At 34.4% G+C, this 24775-nt stretch overlaps 1 protein-coding gene across 1 annotated transcript in view; it reads right to left on the bottom strand.

Moving 5' to 3' along the window:
• Nucleotides 1-24775, bottom strand: part of LOC126977018 (cholecystokinin receptor-like) — a 101548-nt gene that overhangs the window by 55364 nt on the left and 21409 nt on the right. Inside the window, exons 2-4 of the mRNA XM_050825670.1 lie at nucleotides 14524-14767; nucleotides 10884-10998; nucleotides 5792-5992 (exon numbers count right to left, since the gene is read on the bottom strand). Coding sequence (XP_050681627.1) covers nucleotides 5792-5992; nucleotides 10884-10998; nucleotides 14524-14760 — 553 coding nt within the window. The 5' untranslated portion in view covers nucleotides 14761-14767. The remainder of the gene's footprint in view (nucleotides 1-5791; nucleotides 5993-10883; nucleotides 10999-14523; nucleotides 14768-24775) is intronic.

Here is a 24775-nt window from a genome sequence, read left to right as displayed (position 1 = left end):
TGATGCTCACGAGTCGTTATAATGAGATCTTAATTGAAGGTTGGTACTGTCGTGGATTAATATCTTTTTCTTTTTATGTGTCTCTTCTATGTAGTTTGTATCAGTAAAGACGATATTATATTATAGTATAGTTAAATTTTTACTCTGTGGGACTGAATCTTGGTCCCCTAGACTGCAAGACCGCCGCAAAATTGATGCATTAGTGATGTGGTGTTGGAGGCGCCTCCTGAAGATTCCTTGGACGGCATTCTAAACCAACAATTCCATCTTGAAAGAACTGAAGATAAAATAAAGGCTATCGTCGACTGTTCAACTACGTATTGTGAAGTTCGTTGGTCACATCTCCAGCAATGTCGGATAGATTAAGCAATTGATAGTGCAGGGCCGGGTGGAAGGGAAAAGAGCGTGAGGACGGTCACCCACGTGATGGACGGATCCACTCAAAGCAGTGACTCAGACAACTGTGGTGGAGTGCTCCCGCAATGCTACAAACTACAAACCACCAAAAGTGGAGTAGATTCGCGCGGGAGGCAGTGCGACCCAAATCTATAGAGACCAGCGACGACTACTGACTACCCTGACAAGAGTGTTTTTTTTTTCATAAAAAATAAAGAGTGACCGATTGAGAAGAGTTAAATACGATAAATTTTTATGGTTATATATATTGCTAGAGCTCGAATTGTTAGTTAATCTGGGTCGTTGTGTCTCAATATTGCTGACATATGTCAGCTTGATGTGGTTACAAGCGCTACCAACGTCATGAACTGTCATAAGACATTTGACATTTTCGACATGACATTCACGATTTATGATAGATTAGATTAGACATCCCAATTAATTATAACATTTATTTAACTACTTACTGTGTTAGTATTGTTTTATATAATTATAAATATAATTTTAGAAATAACTATAATAGCATATTGTATTCAATTCTTTCGTAAACTTGATTCGTGTAAGTTAACAGGTTGGTAGCATCATCACTGTGACGGTCGTGCCCTATATAAGCCAGAGCGCTAAGTTCGGGAGGACATCCAGGTTTTCCCAGTTTCCTGGATTCTCCCCCACAAACCATATATAATTTTTCTAAGCATAATATAGTTATATCCGTCAATACGTAGATAGGGTTGTAGAAATAAGTTTTCTGAGACCTACATATATAAGGCTTAATTGTTAATTGCTATAATAAGTAGATTATAAGTAATTATGTACATATCTTATTAACAAATATAGAAATTTGAAATGAAATGAAATTATTTTAAGAGAAATAATTATTATTAGTGGAAATAGTAAAATACAGATTTTCTATTTTAAGTGCGTTTAAATTACCAACCCCTTCAAACACATATATTTCAATGAAATGTTCCTTTTATTTAAGGTGACCCAAATATTTAGTTTATATTAAATTGATACACTAAACATAAAAAAATCACATAAAATATCTATTATAGTCCTGCATTATCAGACTCTTTCTATGATTGAATACGTTTCAAATTCACGACAAGAACTAAATTCAATTCTAGAGGAAACGTTTAAGAATGTTTTTATGATTGGATTATTCGTTGGCGTAAGTGTATCGTTTCAGGTGGAGGATACTTTGAAGGCGATAATAATGAATTTGAATGAATAACTAACATTGGTGTATTATTTATATGTTCCCGGTATTTTTGTGACAGAGTCTTATATACTTGCTGATGCTCGCGACCTCGTCTGCGTAGATAAACGGTTCTTAAAAATAATAAGCAAGTTTGGAATTGAAGATTATCTCATGTCCTATTCCAGTTCCGATTCCCGTTTTCGCTCCCTTTCTCAACATATTATATCAACCTTCTTTCAAAGAAGATTGCTATGGCAAACTAGACCTACTTAGTTATAGTTATAGCTCATCGACGTGAATTTCAGTTTTTTATAAATCCCGCGGGAATCATGGATTTTTTGGGATAAAACGTAGCTTATGTCCTTTCCCAAGCTTTAGTCTATCTGTGTACCAAATTTCACATCATCAAAATCGGTTCAAAACCAAAAGTTTTGGGATACAGAGGATGCTTTTGACCACCTTTGGGTCACCCTTTGGTCAACTTACGATCACGGGAAGGGAAAGGAAGGTAATAACTTGATTCAATGAATTATAAACATATTCAATTTTTATAATTTAAAACAAACTAGTCAAATATTCTATATAATAAATCAAACATATCATAATATGAACTACTTTACCACAAACCGTTGCTGTCTCATTTTATTGTAGAACCACGTCAACTCTTCACCTTGTTACTAAGTACTTCGTGATAAACGATTTTGATTCTAAACACCATCACATAAGATCGATTATGCTTAAGCATACGAAACTAATCCTATAAAAGGTAGTAACAACAAAACCTTTCACTAATGCTAGACCATTTATATAATATATGGCTTAACATAAAGAAAGGTTTCATAGGTAACTGTAAGATTTAGGGCCTAATCAAATTGAATGAATATCTGATATGTACATTAAATCAGTGCCTAATATAATAATCATTTTTATTAGACAAAGTCCCGAAATCAAAATTAGTACTACATACATCGAGTACTTACGTAATGTCTACATAAACCTATATAAAAAACTGCCAGACAAAATTCGAAGCATAGATAACGAAAGTGACATAATATTAAAATACTAAAAAACTTTTTATTAGAAAAGTGCTAGTATGCCATTAATTCAAATTCAAATTCATATATTTTTATTCATAATAGGATTCAAAATCATTTATTGAACGTCAAAAACTACCACCTATTCAAAAGAGACTGTCTCAGACCTGAGAAGAATGGGCGCAAGAAACTCAGCGGGCTTTTTTTTTAATGTAAAATATGGATTACAATGTGATATCGTACAATAAACATTTATAATTAAAGAGCCTGAGCGTGTTCGCTTTATTTCCATTCCATGGTATCAATTTCGTAACACATTTGTTTTGTACATTTTCTGGGATCATATTGCAGAAGCATATACATTGCCCAACAAAAGACTTACTAAACTCAACCCAACCGAGTGGTAGGCGTAACAAGTTTATGTTTGTTCCTGGTGTTAACATTATGAATGTCACAGTTTCTAAAAAAATCCTCAATGTGCTTATGAACATACAGAACATTATAAAAAATGTATTGAGAAGCAACAGTAAAAATGTTTAATTCTTTAAATTTTTCACTTAATGATTCTTTAGGACCTAGGTTATAAATCGCGCGAATAGCGCTCTTCTGCAGCACAAATATGGTATTAATATCGGCCGCACTGCCCCATGATTTCCTAAACGACTCAAACGAAAATAAATAAAAATATGGGTCTCCCTACAACGGTTTGCTGTTCATACCAAATTGCGACACCCAAACTAGGTATCCATAATACTGCCTTGTACAATTATAGTATTTACTTCAAATGTTATATTTATGGAATTGCAATAATTGAAATTGAAAATCGAAGTATCGATATCCAAGTTAGTCTTTAGAAGTAGGTATATAGATAGATAACTTACCACTTTTTTTAATTGTTTCTAACCTTTGGTCTTTATTTTTTTTATTTAAGTGCCCTAAGCTTGATTGTAGACATAATAATATCATGGTGGTTTTATTAGAAATGTGAATGGAGTTCCTTCGCTAGCCAACATTAGGCGCAGTAGCCATATCATGGTTACAAATTAAACCGGCTTCCATAATTAAACGTATTGTCAAAGTATTATGTATTTTGTTTTCTTGACCGACGAATAGTTTTTTTAATGCAAAGTGAATATTGGATATCATATAGAAACCCTATTTAATTAAGTATTTCCATTAATATATTTAGCTGATAAGAATTATTTTAACAAAATTATGTGTATTTTACTGATAAGTTACGTATTAAAATAATTGGTATTTTTAATACATATTAGCGAAAACTGTATTGGTGTATACTGTAAGTATTCCGAATAATATAAAATAAATCAATTCAGGTGATGCTTATCATAAAATTTTGTGATATTGAAACTCAGCCAACATGTCCAATATCAGCTAAATTGCTTAAGGTAAAAGTAACAGATTCATAATTTAATTAGCGACATTTGCCCTAACAATATACAAAAAAAAAACAATTTTAACAACAGCTTGTAATCGTAAAGGAGAAAGCTGTGCGGAATATTTATCAACTTGATACGAATTGCTAAAACTTTTGTGCCGAATTGTAATTTGTTTATTTGTTTTCGTCAGAGTGGCTTTAAATGTATCTCTAGATTACCTTAGAAGGCAACATGGGTAAAACCCCAAAAACGAAAAATCGTTCATTACACCAATGTTTTGGTGTTTGTCAAATTCGGACGTTCTAGAATCTAGATTGATTGTGAAAATGACTTGCGGTCATTTATTTATTTATTTATTTATGATTCCTTACAGCTAACAAAATGAAAAGATATATTAAAAATAATACAGAATAGATACGCCAATTAAAAGGAATACTACTAACAGTACAATAAGTATGTGAGAAAGTTGTTTAAGACAAAAACTGAGAAATACTAGAAAAACTTACAAGAGAAAATTAAATAGAAAGAAAAGAAGAAATCGTATCCATATTGAGTAACTGAAACGGTGAGTAGGTTGTGTGGTGTGAGTGAATGTGATTAGTGTGAGTGAATGTGAGTGGTGTGAGTGAATGTGAGTGGTGTGAGTGAATGTGAGTGTTCGAATATAATGTTTAAATTACGATGTGAGACTAATAATTTATCTTGAATATACTGATGATTAACTCCTGCAATTTAAACAGTTTAATATCAGTTTTTTGAACCGTGATAAGTTGAAAATGTCGACGGAAGAAAATTTCTTATTATATATGTCAGGAATTCGAAATAGGGGTGAATATTTAAGATACTTAGTAGAAGCAAAGGGAATGTTAAATTAATTAGTATGCCTAGTACGCAATGTTGGTACCTGGAATGATATTTTGTTTAAGATATCTGGACAGTCAAATTTATTATGTAATATATCATAAAGGAGTAACATATCAATTACATCTCTTCTATATTCTAAGGTATCGATTTATGTATCAAGGTATGATTTTATGATAATTACAGGCTTCTTTTTTTTTTTTTTTTAATTTATTATTTATTATTAAAAGAATGATGCCAATCATGAGGCCGTATAATCTTTTATATCACATAAATATATTAGAATATATGTCGAATTTTGCAAGAATGTGCGCAAAGATTATATTTCCATAATATATGAGCATGAACTCAGAATACAGTTTGTTCTGTATTCTGTGTGCACGAAAAGTAAATTACACATAAAAACCTACGCCTGTAATGGAAAGAGTATATTCTACTATTTTTCTGGTACGGAACACCGTAAACGTTAAAAACTAAATAGATTTTGATAAGGAATTACATATAATCAAGCTATAAAGACACTTTGTACTGTGCTGCAGTGTAATCTTTGTTTCCTTATGTACATACACAAAATTTTGAACTATTCATCGAAAACACAGTTTGAGTGTTAATCAAAATATTTAAAATTAAATACGTTTGTTTATTTTCTCTTCTTTCGTTTCTCATTTCTTGTTCTTTCACGCTTTAAATATACAGAAAATCACGAAATCTTACACACACCTAGGGTAGGAATGTTAATAAATATTTTTTAAGATATCACGAAGATTATGAACCTTGACTAATTTGATGGGGACGATGCGTGCGATGGTAGAATATAGTGTTTACATATAGGCAGTTGGAAATCACATTAAATATTATCTCAGGTATTACTTAATACTTTATTCAATTTGAAATAAACGTACCATTTCCTCTCATCGGCTGCAGCGTGGATACGATGAGTATAGGTGAGTTGGATACCAGCGACAGAATCCATACTGTAGCTATCATTTTGTAGGCGTGGCACTGAGTCTGCCATTTTCTTGACTTTAGTGGTCTGCAGATGGCGAAGTATCTTTCCAATGATATTGCAACCAACGTCCAAACATCCACTGACACAGAGACAGCTAGAAAAAGAACATATTTTATATTTTGTGCTTCACGAATTTACAAAATGGAGAAAGTACTACAATTTGATGAAACTTACAGTGATAAATCTTAAATAGTTATACTAGCTGACCCAGCAAATGTTGTATTGCTGATATTAAAATCGCGATACAAAAGTAACTGTTGATCGATTTGAAGTTGTATGTATTTTTTAATGCTGACTCATAATCAAACAGATTTAAAAAAAAATGTCAAAAAAATTAAAAATTAATTTCGTGTGGACCACCCTTAACATTTAGGGGGATGAAAAATAGATGTTTTCCGATTCTCAGACCTATCCAATATGCACTCAAAATTTCATGAGAATCGGTCAAGCCGTTTTGGAGGAGTTCAAAGTTTAACACCATGACACGAGAATTTTATATCTTTGTAATATTACAATGCTCAATTAATACCTTTATTCATTTAAAATGTGTAAATTGATGGCAGGCTTTTTGAAAAATATAATTGGCATTTATTTTTTAGCTTAATCGTTAGTCATGATGTAAAGTATTTTTGCTGCATGACTTGACATAGATTGTGTAAATTTGTAAATCGTCAAACGATGAATGTGGATTTAAAGGAGAATAAGTTTCATGACACTACTGTGAGTGGTAAAATGTATAACTTTCGAAATCATAAGGGTAATTTTTTAAAATATTATAATTTGACTTGACATAACGATTAAAAGTAATACAAGCATTCAAGTATTTTATAGGCTTATCTTTCGTCTAAAGATTTAAATTAATTATTTGAATGATTTTAGTTGATTTCATTTATAATTACCGCACCCCGAGATGGTTCCTGCTGTTAAGTGTTTTGTATATTAATAACATTAGTAGCAGATCAGCTGCAGCGTTAAGAATTTTAGTAGAATTTCATATACCAATTATTGTTAATACTTGTTAATTATACTCCTTTGCAAAAAAACGGGCACCTTGCTAAATAACTAGTTTCACTGGCATCTTCAGATTATTTCATAATTCTAAGTAGTTAATACTTTAAATAAATAAGCAAAAAGTAGTTTCTGTAAACTTCGTCATTTCATTTACATGGAATTAATAAAAAATGATCCCAGAGTCTAAGCAGCTAGTTGCGTATCTGTTCAAAAAAGTCTTAAGTTTTTTTTAACATAAAAATAAAAAGTAAGGGCTTAATACTGAGTGTCCCCCTCTTGCTAAAATGACTTCTTGTATTTGGCTTGTATTGTTTCTTGTGAAATATGCTCCCACTGCGCAGTATTTACATTCCTTAGATCCCTGATGTTTTGCAGAGCGGGCTGCTCCTTCCCTTCGTTTTACAACCTCCCAAATGTGCTCAATGGAATTGAGGTCGGGACTTTGAGGTGGCCCATCCAAACGACGAATCCCTGCCTCTTGAATATACGCTTCCACATCGCCAGAACGGTGAGCGCGAGCGTTATTGTCCATAAAAAGCGGGTTGTATGTAAAGAATTAGGACTTCCTTGCATTCAATGTACGTACCGATGTGTATTCAGTGACGTATTCAATGTGCCGTTCTTATAAAGGCTAACCCCGTACGGTCCAATCCATTAACTACTGCCCAAAACATAACTGAGCTTCCACCATAATGGGTTATTTCTTCAAAATTCTGCGAAACGTTCCCCTTGCCTTTGCTGTACTCGCCGACGTCGGTCCTCATCAAATAGTGATATTCTAGCTTCGTACGAGAATATTGGCAGCGAGAAGGATCCTTCTGATAGTCCATAAGCCGGCTTGCACACCTCTCACTCCCTGAAGAGTCTTTTTGATGTCGACATAAGAAGATTTGCAATTTCTCAATGCCTGGTTCACCATGAAGCGGTCATCTTGAACTTCTATCAACCATTTTAGAGATGGCTAAAGAATGGTTGATACCAGGCTTGAAAATATCAAGGAAATAGGACAATCCGACAATAATTATATAGAAATTTTAATTTGGAATAAACGTTTTTAGTGCACCACAACACTTCATAAATGTGCTAGTAATATTCTCAAATGATTGAAACCTCTTTTGGTATTATATTTTCTAAAAGGACGGAAAAAATTTAAACCACCCGGCTCGCAAGTTTTTTTTGCAAATGAGTTTATTAGGGATAATAAATCAAATTATTGTTATACACATAGAAGAAAAAGTTCTGCAATCATGGGAAAGGAGACGATAATGTAGTAATTGGAGTAGTTATGTGTACTTTGGTGTGTAATAATTATTTATCGAGATTATTTTAGATGTGTTTGCAGTTTTGACGTTAATTTACTAATCAGTAAAAAATAAGTATTAGGTTACAATTAAGTGACCTGGTAGCCTCTTTTATCCCGCTATTTCATAAAAAACTACAAGTATACTTAAATACGTACACACCATAAATCACAAATTAATAATAATAGATAAATATAGCTCCATTAAATGGCGAGAAAAACTTCTCAGGCGAGCATAATTTCTAAATGAACCTTTCAACCTTAACTTGGAAAATAATTACATAAATTATGTTAATAATATTACTATCTACTACTCTATTTTTTTAGATTAATGTTAAAGTTCAGACTTAGTTATTTATTCATGTAGGTTTGATAAAATGACACTTTTAAATGTGAAAATCATGTAAGAGACCTTTACAACCACTTTTATTGAATTAGGCGTTACTTTGCGGAAATCCATAATTATCCAAATGTTTTGAGTTTTCCTTATTGTTAATTCCGTCAATATTTGTCTTAAAACAATTGACTCTTGAAAAACTCGACACCTGTTTCTCCTCTACACGAGGCATCCTCAGGACATGTTGACTCGCCAAACACTGAGTCCCAATTAACACTAAGGAAAACTCAAAACATTTGGATAACTTTACAACCACTTCAGAAGCTTTATTGAGAAGAAGTGGCAGAAATCTCATTGCCAATCTTGTCAATCAATATTAACAGCTTCATCGTTAAATAATTATTGATAATGCATAAATTCTACAAACTGTAAATAAATTAAATTATTATGCGAACATCTTGTAAAGTATTTGGAGAAAATATAGCCTTAAATTTTACAAAAATAGCAATGTTCTCAATGACAAAGTCATACATCTACCATAAGAAGTCCCGGGTTCGAATACCGGTAGGAGCAAGCATTTATATGATGAATATGGATGTTTGTTTCCGAGTCATGGATGTTTAAATGTATTTATGTATGTTTAAGTAAGTATATTGTATTTTATTATATCATTATCTTGTAACCCATAACACAGGCTATATATGCTTAACTTAGGGCAAGATAATTTGTGTGAAAAGTGTGTCAATATTATTATTATTATAAGTAGCGCCCTTTCACGGGAATCACACGTGTGCTTGACCTCTATCACTTCCCTCAGCCACAAAAAGGAAATGAACAGCCCCATGATATCGAAACATGTGACATTTAAGCAAGCGTGACGAAACTACCAAGGAGCCTCTACTTTGCACAGAAAGCCAGCTAGATTGTGGGTACCACAACGGTCCCTATTTCTGCCGTGAAGCAGTAATTTGTAAACATTACTGTGTTTTGGTCTAAAGGGCACCGTAGCTAGTGAAATTATTGGGCAAATGAGACTTAACATCTTATGTCCCAAGGTGACGGGCGCAATTGTAATGCCGATCAGAATTTTTTGGGTTTTTCATGAATCCTGAGGAATGGGTAGGGCGTATCAATTACCATCAGCTGAACGTCCTGCTCGTCTCGTCCCTTATTTTCATAAAATAAAAACAAATAACAAGAAAAACATAATATTATATTCTCATAAAATACTTACAAAATACCTCTACTTACAATAAAAGTTGAAAAACATTGCATAAGCTTAAGTAAAATACCAACAAAACTTGTTGTTATAGCCCCTCAATTGGATTTATTAGTAGTTAAATAAAAAAAAATCGGATTGTTTACTTTCAAGCGAATTCACTATAATACTACCAGCAAGCTGCGAAGAAGCTGTTATATCATTTTTAATTAACTTTGCATTGCATTTAGGGAAATAAAAGAAGCGATGAAATTGAAAAATATTATAAGATTACTAGCTGACCCAGCAAACGTTGTATTGCCGATATTAAAATCACGATACAAAAGTAACTGTTGATCGTAGATGAGTGGAAATTTGAAGTTGTATCTATATTTTAATGCTGACTCATAATCAAACAAATTTAAAAAAAAATGTATAAAAAAATAAAATAAATTAACAAACCTTAACATTAAGGGGGTTGAAAAATAGATGTTGTCCGATTCTCAGACCTACCCAATATGCACTCAAAATTTCATGAGAATCGGTCAAGCCGTTTTGGAGGAGTTCAATGTTTAACACCATGACACGAGAATTTTATATATTAGATAACAATAATGTTATAAGGTTACGCTTTTTATGAAATTATTTTCATAGGAGTGCATAAGTAAATGCATGTTCAATGTGTAGTCGTATTTTTTTATGTAAATAAGGGACGAGACGGGCAAGTTCAGCTGGTGGTAATTGATACGCCCTGCCCATCACAATGCAGTGTTTCTCAGAATTATTGAAAAACCCAAAAATTCTGAGCGGCACTACAACTGCGCTCGTCACCTTGAGACATATATGTTACGTCTCATTTGCCCAGTAATTTCACTAGCTACGGCTCCCTTTAGACCGAAATACAGTAATGCTTACACATTACTGCTTCACGGCAGAAATAGGCGCCGTTGTGGTACCCATAATCTAGCCATCATCCTGTGCAAAGGAGCCTCCCACTGGTTTATGGCGTATTTATTAAGTGATTTTTATATATTTTTACTAAATGGCAAAAACATAATATACTATCTATCTTATGAATGGTATAAAAATTTCAACAGATTTAATTAAATTTAATAAATAACAAAAGATAATTTACATACCTTGTAAGAATGGTATCAATTTGCAGAGTGTGGCCCCAAAAAGAAAGCGTCGATATATTTGTCCAACAAGCGTAAATGGAAGACAAAATACTCCCAGGAGGAAATCTGATATCGCCTGTAAACAATATTTTAAGTCAACAAGCGTCGTCTTGACATCTTGTTGTTGTAAACAGCTTATAAAATAATAACATCTTATTAAGGAAGCCACTTCGAAATCATGTTGAGAACACTAAATTGTAATTTATTAACTCTCGACTGACAAAATTTCAGTGAACTTTATAGTAAGTTTATCATAGTAGTAGGAAAATTTATTAACGGCCGTTTTCAATAACCTATCTATCCTTAGTTTAACTAAGAGGTAGACAAATCTGTCCTTTTACGCTTACTTACATTTCAATAACCTATCGACAGATAGCATTGGACTATAACTAATATTGGACATAAATATGGATCGATAAGATCTTTTCATTAACAGCCGTTTTCAATAACCTATGTATCCTTAGTTTATCTTACGGATACATTGCTGTCACCGTTTAACGACAAGATCTTATCTATCCAAAGTTATGTCCAATATAGTTATATTCCAATGCTATCTGAATTAAAATGTAAGTAAGCGTAAAAGGACAGATTTGTTTACCTCTAGTAAGTTAAACTAAGGATAGATAGGTTATTGAAAACGGCCGTAAATTAATTCCGGTGGAGTTACGAAATAACTTTGATAATTATATGGATATGAAGTGTTGATCACACCTTATTATGTAAATTATTACAGTCCTCGAGTTAAAATAGAAGTTTATCCGTGGTACGTTTTCGATAGGAAGTGTTTTTTTTTGGAAGAGGTAGACAAATGAGCATACGGGTCACCTGTTGCTAAGTAATCACCACCACTCACAATGTCCTGCAACACCAAATGAATCACAGGAGCGTTGCCGGCCTTTTAGAAAAGTGTATGTGGTTTTTTTAAGGTACCCATGTTGTGCCGTCCTGAAAACACTGCTCAAAGACGCTCATTCCACAGCTTGGATTTACGTGGGTAATACTTCCTCGCAAATCGCATTGCAGGGAAACGCCAAACATGTCGTGGGGATGATATCATAATAATGAGTAACATGTCGTGTGAAGGTGGAATTCGGCGGTAGGGATCAGGTCTTCGCAACACTCCCCGTGGTAAATGCGGTAGAAGACTAAATAAAGAATAAAGAGAGGTCTCTCCATTCATAGAGCTCTCGATCCACGACAATTTAAGCAGCACTGCGCTGCACGTGGTCAAATGGTTCGAGCTGATACTGTGGTGCGCCACACCAGTGATAATAACAATACTTTATATGTGGCAGGATCTGCGCTTTGTAGAGCCCTGGAATGTGAGCCGTCTTACGGCCGTTCCCAATATTCAGTCTATCTCCTACTTGAGATAAAAATCGTAACCATCGTTGACTTTTCTGTCGCAGTAAACTTATCGACGGTAACTAACCTCATCCGTACACGCTGTCTGTCAATGGAATGACGTATAGCTTACCAGTGATGGAAGTTTGTATGGAAATTGCAATTCACGCGTCCCAATATAAGGCGATAAGAATGACTTATCGGGTATATTGGGACAGCTTCAGATTATTGACAGCTAATTACTGACAGTAAAAGGTAGTTGTTATTTATCTCTATCTGTAGATAGTATATTGGGAACGGCCGTTAAAGTATTACTGTGCTCTACTTATGACGCTCAGTATCTTTGAAGCCAATTAGCCTTTGCCTATCAGATAAACGTGGAATTCGCAATCGCTCGAGATTTCTCGACTCAGTATAATATATATTTTATACTTGGTGGTATTAAGGGAAGTGTTGTTGAAGAGCGCTAATACGACCAATGGAACCTCACTAATTACATTATCTACGTCACTATACAAACGGAAATTTTATAATGCGACTATATTATAATATACTAAAATGAGAAGCTCCCACTATCGAAGTGTCAAATTTAACTTTCGGGTTCAGCCTCAACCGTTCTCTGGAAACTCAACCATTCCGTCATCCTACGAAATATTTAATCTAATTAAAAGTATCTACAATGATAAGATTCAAGGGTTTTTATGATTAGGCTGCCAATGAGTAATACGAAATTAAACTAATCTAAGTTCAATCCTATTTTAAGCCCAGCATAATCTACTGATGAATTCGATAACAAACTTCACGTCGTGATCACTCGCTTAGCTATTTTGAAGACTGTAATGTAAAGTCATACACCCATTACATTTAACAATTCTCGTAATAATTTATTTGTATATTTTAATACAATTTTTTTCATTAACGCGAGTGTTACACGTTTAAATAAAAACTTTTAAAGTATTAAAACTCATATAATTGTTACTATGTTCTTACATTAGATTTGAGATGATATGATGAAGAAGATATAAGTAATGATCTTTGGCTCATTTCATCTTCAGTCCCCCTGAAAATGATATCTGGAAAGGTCTTGAAACATCGGGAGAACAAAAATAAAAATCTAACTTTTACGCTAAAAATGTAATGTAAAAGCACAGTTACAATTACACGCGTTTTAATCTTTTAAAAGTGTTTTATTTAAATATTTTAATATTGGCATAGTTACATCGATTATCTAGATCGCACTTCAGTTCTACAGATTATATACAACTTGACTTTTCAAACCAAAACCGCAAAGTAAAACCTTCGCACTTTTACTTTTGCACTCATAATAGATAGTTTTCACATACAACGACTTTCCGAAAGTTGATCAAAGTATTGACAGTTTTAGTGATATGTTTCCCGGGTTTGTGATAAAAGTTTGGAAACAAACAAAAACTATGTTGCTAGACAAGAAGATATATTTTAGATTAAAAAAAAATATTTACACATTGTGTTGCCAGGAATTGACTTTATTTTTAATCTATAAATTTTAGTCTTTCCTCAGTATTTTTGATTAAGGTACAATTTTAGTTTATATTAATTAAAAATTTAATAATCTAAGTCTCGCAATGGGGCAAATTGTCCAATGTAAGGAGACTAATGTGGTAAGGAGACAGAAATTAGTGCGCTCACCGTTAAAAGTATCCCTTAGTATTATATCCTCGATTCGATATCACTTCTCTCATTGTCACACACATACAGCTTGTATGGCATACTCAGCGTCAATAAATCGAGTGACGTTAAGTTCCGTGGTCACTTGAAAGAGAATGTCAAACTGGCCTCTAAAAAGCTTTGTGTACGCGAAAGTAAGGCGAGACAGTACTTCACTACAAGCCACCGCTTGCAACTATATTAGGCGCAAATTCGGCCTCACATGGAGTACTGTTCCCAATTCTTGGCGGGCACTGCCCAGTACCAGATTCTTCCATTTGACCGCGTTTTTGACTTGAATTGACTTAGGAAATCAATTACCATCTGCTGATTTACCCGAAACGATAGGGCTTAGGGACCTTCAAGAAAAGAGCCCACCCACCTTAAAGGCCGGTAACATACCGTGACGTCTGTTATTGCGGATGTCCATGGGCGCTGTGGGCATGGACTGTCATTGACTCCGTATCCTGTGATCCTCTTGCCCGCTTGCCTCTCTTATATAAAAAAGGAGTATCTTGCCCATTGGTTACATTAACTCATGTTAAAATTTCAAGTAAAGTAATCAACTTACCAAATTCACCAGATACACGTTAGTGACGGTCCTCATTCGTCGATTGTTTGCCAGAGTCGCTATCACGAGGCAGTTGCCAGATATAGACAGCATGAATATAAGGAAGTAGGGAGGAAGTACGAATCTCCATTCGTAGGCGTTGCTCACAGTTTTGTTCCTCACTATAACAGTGCTGACACTCGATGGCACTTCTTGTATGAGTAGAGAACTGATGTTCAGGAGGGTTAAATTTTCCATTATTTTTCTGAAAATAAAGAGATACATTAAATGTTTTTTATGTCGTCTAAAAGTAAGTCAAGTGAAATTTTACAAAATTTCAACAATGATAATTGTAGAGATTTTTGAAATGAAATACTCTTGTTTAATGCAATATCTAACACATAAAAGTGCTGTATACTACATACTAATAATTAGTTCAATAATATAAAAATAGCATTGAAAGAAAATAATTTTTTTATGATTTAGTTACAATATATAGTTTTCAGATTTTCCGTATAGGTAGTTGTAGTGTAAGACTTGCCAAATTTTCATAGTTCTAAGTCGACGGAAAAAAAACCTGTAAAATTTGATTCCCTGGAGAGTATCGAAATATAAGTTTTTTCGCCATAAACAGCTGTATCTTTTTTACGACAGCTGAGAAATTTTCAGTTCACAGATTCAAGAGACTGTAGACCTGAGTATTTCATTTTCATTTAAACTCCACACCTTTACGCGTCCCCGAGATAAAGGGTCTTGACCGACGGTCGGACGGACTGACGAAAAAAAAGAAGCCGTATTACGATTTTATTTTTTCCTTTAAAGTACAGAACCCTAAAAAATAAATAGTTTTTAATGCGAATAAATAAAAACCTCCTACGCCCAGTAACCTCCTTTGTATTCGAAGTAATAATAATTAACACGATTGCTAGGGCAACAGTCCTAATGATGTAATTGAGTGAATGTTTTTTTTATGACAGTAAGGTACGAGACGAGTAGGATTGTTCTCAGTAGACGAGGATTCTTGAAAAACCCAAAAATTCTGACTGGCACTACAATTGTGCTCGTCACTTTGATACGTAGATGTTAAGTCATAATTGCCCAGTAATGTTACTAGGTACGGCACATTTCAGACCGAAACACAATAATGCTTACACATTACTGCTTCACGGCACAAATATGTGCCATTGTGGTACCTATGATCTAGCCGGCATCCGGTGCAATGTCGCCTCCCACTGATAAATGTACATCACATTTATGATGGTGCGATTCTATTAATTTGTCGTCATATTGAAAAAGGTATTATGATAAAAATAAAACATAGGCATAGTTAGTGTGGAATACTATTAGAACTTTTAAAACTTTGAAAGAAAATCTTTGAATTTTTTACTAATTCAATATATTTTTATATATATAAGTGTTTATATAAAATTTTAAACACTTTTGATCGTACAAAGCACGGCTAAGTAACTTTGACTTGAAAAAAGTTTTCAGTTTACAAAGCTCCTTAAGTTAATATGTAACTTATGTTTGGGCTTTGGGGTTGGATACTTTTAAAGTTACGATGTACGAAATTAATTACTTTTCTTCTTTTACGTAGGTTATTATTATATTAAGATATATGAGAAAGCGAAATTATTCTGGCTGCGAACATAAATAATAAAGTTTTAAACTTGATAAACATAATATACATATAATTGTGCGTAGGCTAACTCTGTGAACAAATTATTTAATGTAACCAGTGGGAGGCTCCTCTGCACAGAATGCCGACTAGTTTAGGGGTACCACAACGGTGCCTATTGCTGCAGTGAAGCAGTAATGTGTAAACTTTACTGTGTTTCGGTCTGAAGGGCGCCATAGCTAGTGAAATTACTGGGCAAATGACACTTAACATCTTATGTCTCAAGGTGATGAGCGCAACTGGAGTGCCGCTCAGAATTTTTGGGCTTTTCAAGAATCCTGAGCGGCACTGCATTGTAATGGGCAGTGCGTATCAATTACCATTAGCTGAACTTCCCGCTCGTCTCGTCGTAAAAATATCTGTAAATAACTGGTTGTTTACATTAGACTATTATGGGAGATAAACACGTTTAGTATAGTTTTAGGATTGTTATAATATTGTACTAATCTTAGTTTGAGCAAGTTTAAAATTTTTTCAGGTACCTGATTTGCCTGTAAAATTTAATAGTCATAAATAAAAAAAATATGGAAGAAGAGGACAAACGAGCATACGAGTCACCTGTTGTTAAGTGATCACCCCCGCCAACATTCTCTTACAACACTAGAGGAATCACAGGAGCATTAAGGAAGGTGTACGCGCTTTTGAAGGTACCCATGTCGTATCGTCCCGGAAATACCGCTAAAGGAAACTTATTCAACAGCTTGGTTGTAAGTGGAAGAAAGTTCTTTGAAAACCGCAATTTGGAGTAGCGCCACACATCCAGATGGGAGACATGAAAATGATACATTAAAAATTATTTTAATACAAATAATGTTTATAAAATTAAAATTTAATATTTTTTTTTAAATTTTTAAATAATTTATCTACTCTTAGGTATAAAACACAATTTGAGACCATGCTAAAATGCAATGAGTTTAGTTAAATCTACATAATATAAGAGTCTGGTACGGAACATACTAAAATAATAACATAATTTGATGAGATCAACTTACTTATAAAAAGTACATGAAAGTTACTCAACACAAAAGAATAATATACTCCAGTATTAATCAATTATTAGTATTGAAGCGGTAGATTATTGTGATCTCGAGTCTATAATTACATATTTGATTCAAATCAAAAGTTCTTTGTTAACATTTAATGTTGTTTTCGGTAGTAATATCACTGCCACGCATACAAATACTATAAAGACCTCTACTTACATAAACAGAGAAAATTCATATTTTTAATAAAAACTTCGAAGCTCCTTTATACGTTATACTAGGTAGACTTAGTTTTTAAAGTTTACGACATATCTCCATTTTTTTTATGGTATAGCAGGACAAACGAGCGTACGGGTCACCTGGTGTTAAGTGATCACCGCCGCCCACATTCTCTTGCAACACCAGAGGAATCACAAGAGCGTTGCCGGCCTTAAAGGAAGGTGTACGCGCTTTTTTTGAAGGTACCCATGTCGTATCGTCCCGGAAACACCGCACAAGGAAGCTCATTCCACAGCTTTGTAGTACGTGGAAGAAAGCACCTTGAAAACCGCACTGTGGAGGACCGCCACACATCCAGATGGTGGGGATGATATCCTAACTTGTGGCGTGTCGTGCAATGGTGGAATTATCGAATTTTGAGCAATGCACGCTCACTTACGCAAAGTATCATACAAATCGCGAGTGTAAAGCGTAGCTTGTCAGGCACAATAAATTAATATACCTTTCGTGTTATCGGTTGTCTAACAGTAAGAGACTCTATCTAGACGTATAAAATATGTAAGCTTTGAACAGCCTCAATGAATTCTATTCCAACTGGAAGTCTGATGCCTATTCTGAACCGCCTTAAGCTTTTCTAATTACTTACGAACAAAACTAAAATTTCAATTAATATATAAATTGACATTACAGTAACCAACTAAACAAAATTTTACCCAAGAAATTACAACTATCACAATATCAATTAGGAGGGACCTTTAAAGATACGATTAATTTATATTATATAAATTAGTAAACTTTGAAATTTATCTCAAGGCAATTTTGTGTTTTGCTGTCAAGACCTGCGCAAAATACAACGTATTTGATTAAAATAATTATTGATCAACGTTTGCTTACGATGAATTTTATACTTTTAATAAACTTTACCTAATTATACGTCCTAACGTTTGCTGAGAACTTTTCGTTTTGCGAATCGCGTTGCTGCCTCGGTTTCTAGTTATTAAATAATCCTTACATGTTTTAAAGCATTCATATCTCTGTCTTTATTGTTTTTTAACATTTGTATTGTTATTTTTTATTTTCTTTATTGAATGTTAATTGTTCATATCTATTGTAATTGTAAAAAATTTGGTGGCAGTTTTTCGCAAATATAAAATTATTATTATTAATTATTGGATTAGTGTCTGGAAATTTTTTACGTGTTAACCATTTTAATGATAGACAAATTAAATTTGAAAACAATTTTTTTATGAACGATGTGGGACTCGAAAGTGACGTAAAGTTCATAAATCTTGATATATCTTTGCTCAACTCCAAGGTTGTGGCTTCATCTTCCCTCACTTATTTGTAACTAATCCCAGAATAGCGGACGCATGTACCTCGAGAGGTCGCGGGTTCGAGTCCCGCATCGTTTTTAAATTTTGTTATCATACTTAATTTGTGTAGCTTATCCCAGTATAGAGGGTTATTACTTTAAAAATAACAAATTGTTGATATTTTAATGGTAGTTACAGGATATCCATCATTGAATTAGATTTTCGCTTAATTTTTAAGAGAGTGATAATCCAACGAAGATTCAATTTATTTAAGAGACCTTTTAGGCGTGCTGGGGAGCACTTAATTCTGTGGGTATTGAATAAAACGGAATTTTTACGCTCGAGTTTATATAGTCAAAGTACAATATATATATTTATATATACACATATACAGCGCCTATATCTGCCATGAAGCAGTAATGTGTAAGCATTACTGTGTTTTGGTCTGAAGGGCACCGTAGCTAGTGAAATTACTGGGCAAATGAGACATAACATCTTATGTCTCAAGGTGACGAGTGCAGTTGTAGTGCCGCTCAGAATTTTTGGGGTTTCAATAATCTTGACCGGGCACTGCATTGTAATGGGCAGAGCGTATCAATTACCATCAGCTGAAAGACTTGCTCGTCTCATCCCTTATTTTCATAAAAAAAATATTTAATTAGTCGTTAACTCTATTCTATTCTTCGTACTGTGGCTTCTGTGAAGATGCACCACAATTTAGCCAATGTCCCGTGAATAGATCACAAAACTTGATAAACTAATGTACCATTAGTGACAAGTGTCAATCAGTCACGAGGTTCTCCCCTCACCCCACCGCAGTTCCGCCCGGAGGTCACACAATTCGATGGAAATACATTATTATAATATCAATTCCCTTAACATTAACATTAAGATTAAATATTATATTAACAAAACAGTTTTTTTCAAACAAAACACTCTAGTAGTGTTATGCGGTGTAGTATGGTGTACTACGATAATTAAGAAAGATTTTTGTCAGTTGTTCGGGATTATTTAATTTTATTTATTTGTAAAACTTACAGTGTAACAATAATAACGAAAGATATTTACTGTAAAAATACCACTTACAGTGTTCACAGTCGTTATTTTAGTATTGATTTCAATAATTATGTTGGGATTAAGAACAGTTAGTGCCTTTTCACATACGTACTGTTATGGCACGGTCACCGTGTTGTGTTAAGTAGAAATGTATGAGTTTCAATGACAGCTTCCACGTCATGGCACAGCACCGCGCCGTAACCGTGTGTTGCCCGTGCTTGTCCACTAAAAACACAATCGCGGCAATCGTCTTTGCAGTAATGCATTGATTTGCACAGCCTTGTTCACATGAACACGGGTGCAAAACGGCGACGTTAGACTTCAGTCTTGTGCCTCGATAATTCTGCGACCACCTCTCGCCGCCGCCGGGCGACCGTGAGTAAATCGTGTACATGTAATAGAGCTTGACGGCACGGATTTGTGTCGCTTAGATAGCAACCGTATTCATCTGAAAACGCACTCAGGTAGGCACATCAAACTAAAAAAAATAGATTTAAAATGCTTTCAATACTTTACTTAAAATAATGTTTTGAACGAGACGACCTCTTCACCCTAACTCTTTCGTGAGGGAGGCATGCCACTAGGTGATACTGAACACCATCGCGAAAGTGACACCTACACCTACACACAGTAGACATATGTACTATGTCTACTGTGACCTACACAAACACAAACGCTACACAAGCTAAGCACTATTGTAAGGTCATTACTCTGCTTTCGATGGCGAAGGTGAGGTTCCTTTTTTCCGACCAAAATCGTCACCTAGATGTGGATCAGCGGTCTATCGATTAATAGTCCTTACAAATGGTTGTGAATAAATTAATCTGCTTGCTTTGACTGATCGCGCTCCCTCAGCCGAATTAAGAATTATTAATTTATCTCTTACTTGAGATAAAAATCGTAACTGTCGTTGACTTTTCTGTCCCAATAAACTTATCGACGGCAACTCACCTTATCCGTACACGCTATCTTTCAATGGGACGACGTTTATTCGATATATATTATCAGCGATAGAAATTTGTATGGAAATTGCAATTCACGCGTCTCAATATAAGGTGATAAGAATGACTTATCGGTTACATTGGGACTGCTTCAGATTATTGACAGCTAAGTACTGACAGTAGAAGGTAGCAATTTATCTCTATCTGTAGATAGTATTGGGAACTAAAATATTGGGAATGGCCGTTACCGTCTAATTCGTCTCTGTTTTTAATACTGTTCTCTATGTACAGAAATTAAATCCAAACAACAAAAATCTACTTCCAAAGAACAAAAGCACATTTATTAGTGGGAGGCTTTTTTACAGAGTGTCGGCTAGTTCGATACCGCGACAGCGACTTTTCCTGCACTCCAGCAATATGTAATTGAGCCGACTTTACCCGATCGAGTATTACATAGCCAAGTGTGACTTTTCAGTCTCATTCAAAACCCACAGCGAGCCTAAGCCTAAGTTTATACTTCAAAAATTATGAGCTTCACAATATTAAATTTATAGAAAAATGATGGCTATTAATGAGAGTCAAGCTCGTGCAGGAATTGCTTTCAATTGCGATTCTTTGATAAATAAAATAACTATACATATATTGGGCACTGAACATCATACACGTAACTCAATAACTTTTATACGCTACAAAGGTAAAATGTTAAAAGGTACGCTCGGATTTTAATAAAATTGGCACATATTTTATCTGTTCTTTAAGTCTTATTGATGAACCATTCCATTTATAGTTGGGTCCGAGTGGTAGTAGAGTTAACGAAATAAATTGTGATAGGACCATTCATGCTAGCGGACAGACCGATCCCAATTTTTGAATATTCTATTCTTGATTCCGCTTATTTTTGTTTATAATTTTCTTTGTAAGTTGTCTGCTAGATGTTAGATGCATAATTTTCGTAAAGCAACTTTAAAAAATGTGTTACTTCATCAGACGTTTTCATTCATTCTAAAGATTCTGTTGTGAGCGTTTATGATGAGTAATGTTTTCAATCACTACACAAAATACACTCAAAAGTGAGTTATCTTAGTTTCTCTTAGTGAATCACGTAGGCCTATTCCATATTTTTTACATGATATATACGTAAATATATATACGATATATAATAATAATAGTAATTAAGCCCTTTTATTTCCTTAACTAACACATGGAGGGTATAGGGCTCCACCAACAAATTCCAGGTTGTTCTTGACTTTGCTTTCTGAGTCCAGTTTTCTCCAGCAATTTTTATGATCTCATCAATTCATCTGTCCTTAGGACGTCCTCTGGCTTTCTTGCCTCGTGAGCCAGCTTTGTACACCGTCCATCTATTGATCTGGCCACATGACCAGCCAATTTTCATTTCAGTCTTTTTATATGCTGAATTCACTTTCGTGTACTTGCGGATTATTTCTGATTTTTGCGTCCTTCTTATATTCATGATACTTTCTTCCACTGCCCGCTGGGTCTTCTGTTTATTATCCCTATTATATTTATTTAATATCCAGGTTTGTGAACCGTAAGACATACAGGGGAGCAGACACCCATCCATAACTCTCCATTTCAATTTCAAGGGAAGTTTTTATTTTATAATTTAGTTTAGGCTCCAGAACTTACGCCATGACATGTTTCTTCTTCTGTCAATTTTATCTTGAAATGTATTTTCCTAGATATATATATATAGTTATCTGCGTATTCTAAGATCTTTGAATTCCTAGCTTCAATAGGAGTTTGGATTGTGTTAGTCATTATTTTGGTTTTTGTTGTATTTAATTGTAATCCTATACTGTAGATTATTTCACATAGCTCTGATACCGTTTCTTCTAATTGTTTAGCTGATCTTGAAAAGAATACAAAATCATCAGCGAATTTATAAGTTTTCCCATTTATGTTAATGCCTTTTTGATCCCAGTCTAGATGAATCATTCTATCTTGTAGGACTGATATAAAGATTGTAGGCGTTAGCGGGTCTCCCTGTTTTACGCCCCTACATGTTTTCATTATTGGTCCCAATCTGTCAATTTTTACTCGGCTTACGGTCGTTCCCAATATTCAGTCTATGTCTTACTTGAGATAAAAATCGTAACTATCGTTGACTTTTCTGTCCCAATAAACTTATCGACGGTAACTCACCTTATCCGTACACGCTGTCTATCAATTACCAGTGGGTGGCTCCTTTGCACAGGAAGCCGGCTAGATTATGGGTACCACAACGGCGCCTATTTCTACCGTGAAGCAGTAATGTGTAATCATTACTGTGTTTCGGTCTGAAGGGCGCCGTAGCTATTGAAATTACTGGGCAAATGAGGCCTAACATCTTATGTCTCAAGGTGACGAGCGCAATTGTAGTGTCGCTCAGGATTTCTGGGTTATTTGAGAATCCTGAACGGCATTGCATTGTAATGGGCATGGGGCATGGCGTATCAATTACCATCAGCTGAACGTCCTGCTCGTCTCGTCCCTTATTATTATAAAAAAAAAACAATTTTACGACGTATAGCTTACCAGCGATAGAAGTTTGTATGGAAATTGCAGTTCACGCGTCCCAACATAAGGCGATAAGAATATATAATACAGACTTATCGGGTATATTGGGACAGCTTCACATTATTGACAGCTGTAGACAGTATATTGGGAACGGCCGTAATACGATATATACGTGATATAGACTACGTGACAACATTATTAACCTGATAGTTATGTTATTATCTCTACTAATATTATAAATGTAAGTTTGTTTGTGACGCTTTTACACTGGAGCTACTGGACTGATTTTGATGAAATTCGGTACAGCGATAGACTAGAGCTTGGGAAAGGTTATAGGCTACATTTTTTTCCGGAAAAACACATGGTTCCCTAGTGAAAAACTAAAATTAACCTCGATGAGCTGTAGCAATCTGCCTCGCAATAAGATTCATATAATATGTTGGGAACAGGAGCGAAAACGGGAGCCGGAACTGGAATAGGACATGAGATAATCTTCAATTCTAAAATTGCTTATTATTTTTCAAAACCCTTCTACGCGGAAAAAGTCGCGGGCATCAGCTAGTATCTCCTATAAATCCGTTCTTGTGGCTTGTTTGTAGTACTTGCTTTTGTACTTCTTGTACGTCAGTACTCAAGAAAGTTCGTTGCTTAATAATTGTTCTCAGGGTCTTAACATTTCCAATTAAAACTGCCCGAAGCAAACTTTGGCAAGAGAAGCCCGCAGAGCTGAAACTTTTCTTCTAAAACATTACATTTAGATTTACAATACCTTGCATCTTTACACTTAAAATTATGTACAGTAAAACTTTTACTTTAAACAGTATCAATTACATTTTTTGAAGCTTTGAAGTAGTGTAGCAAAATTCAAATGCCAATCGTGCTTGTGGGCTATTTCTATGATGAAAATTCGAAAAAATAGCAGCGGTAGAGTAATTGCTTTCGCAAATTTCATCCGACAACAAGCGAAACGGAAAAATATATCGACTGGAACATAGAATCGGTTTTATTTATACACGTTATAAGGTTCTGCAACAGCTCTTAGATGAAGATGTTTTTTTTATATTTTATATAATTCATAAATTTTAAAATAGTTATTATATTATTACATTACCCAAATTTTTATTATTAGTCGGCTCTTTTGCACAAGATGCCGGCTAGATTATAGATATAGATGGCCGTGAAGCAGTAATGTGTAAACATTTCTGTGTTTCGGTTTGAAGCTCGTCGTAACTGGTGAAATTACTGGGCAAATGGGACTTAATACCTTATCTCTCAGAGTGACGAGCGCAATTGTACTGCCGCTCAGAGTTTTTGGGTTTTTCAAGAATCCTGAGGGGCACTGCATTGATCAGTTGAAAGTCCTGCTCGTCTCGTCCCTTATTGGAATAAAAAAAAACCTGATTCAATTACACAGTTGATGTGGGAAAGAACTCATTTCAAAATTATTCTCAATATTATCTCTTTCTAACGATTAAATTACGTATTATTTAAGCTCAACGTCGTTGGAAACCTACTTCGAAAGCAGGAAGTTCTTAATATTTTTTTTATTTTTTTTTATTTTTA

The sequence above is a fragment of the Leptidea sinapis genome, chromosome 43 (assembly GCF_905404315.1).
Source record: "Leptidea sinapis chromosome 43, ilLepSina1.1, whole genome shotgun sequence".
Taxonomy (NCBI): Eukaryota; Metazoa; Arthropoda; class Insecta; order Lepidoptera; family Pieridae; genus Leptidea; species Leptidea sinapis.
Note: the sequence above shows the minus strand (reverse complement) of the source record. Positions and strands in the feature narration are given on the sequence as shown.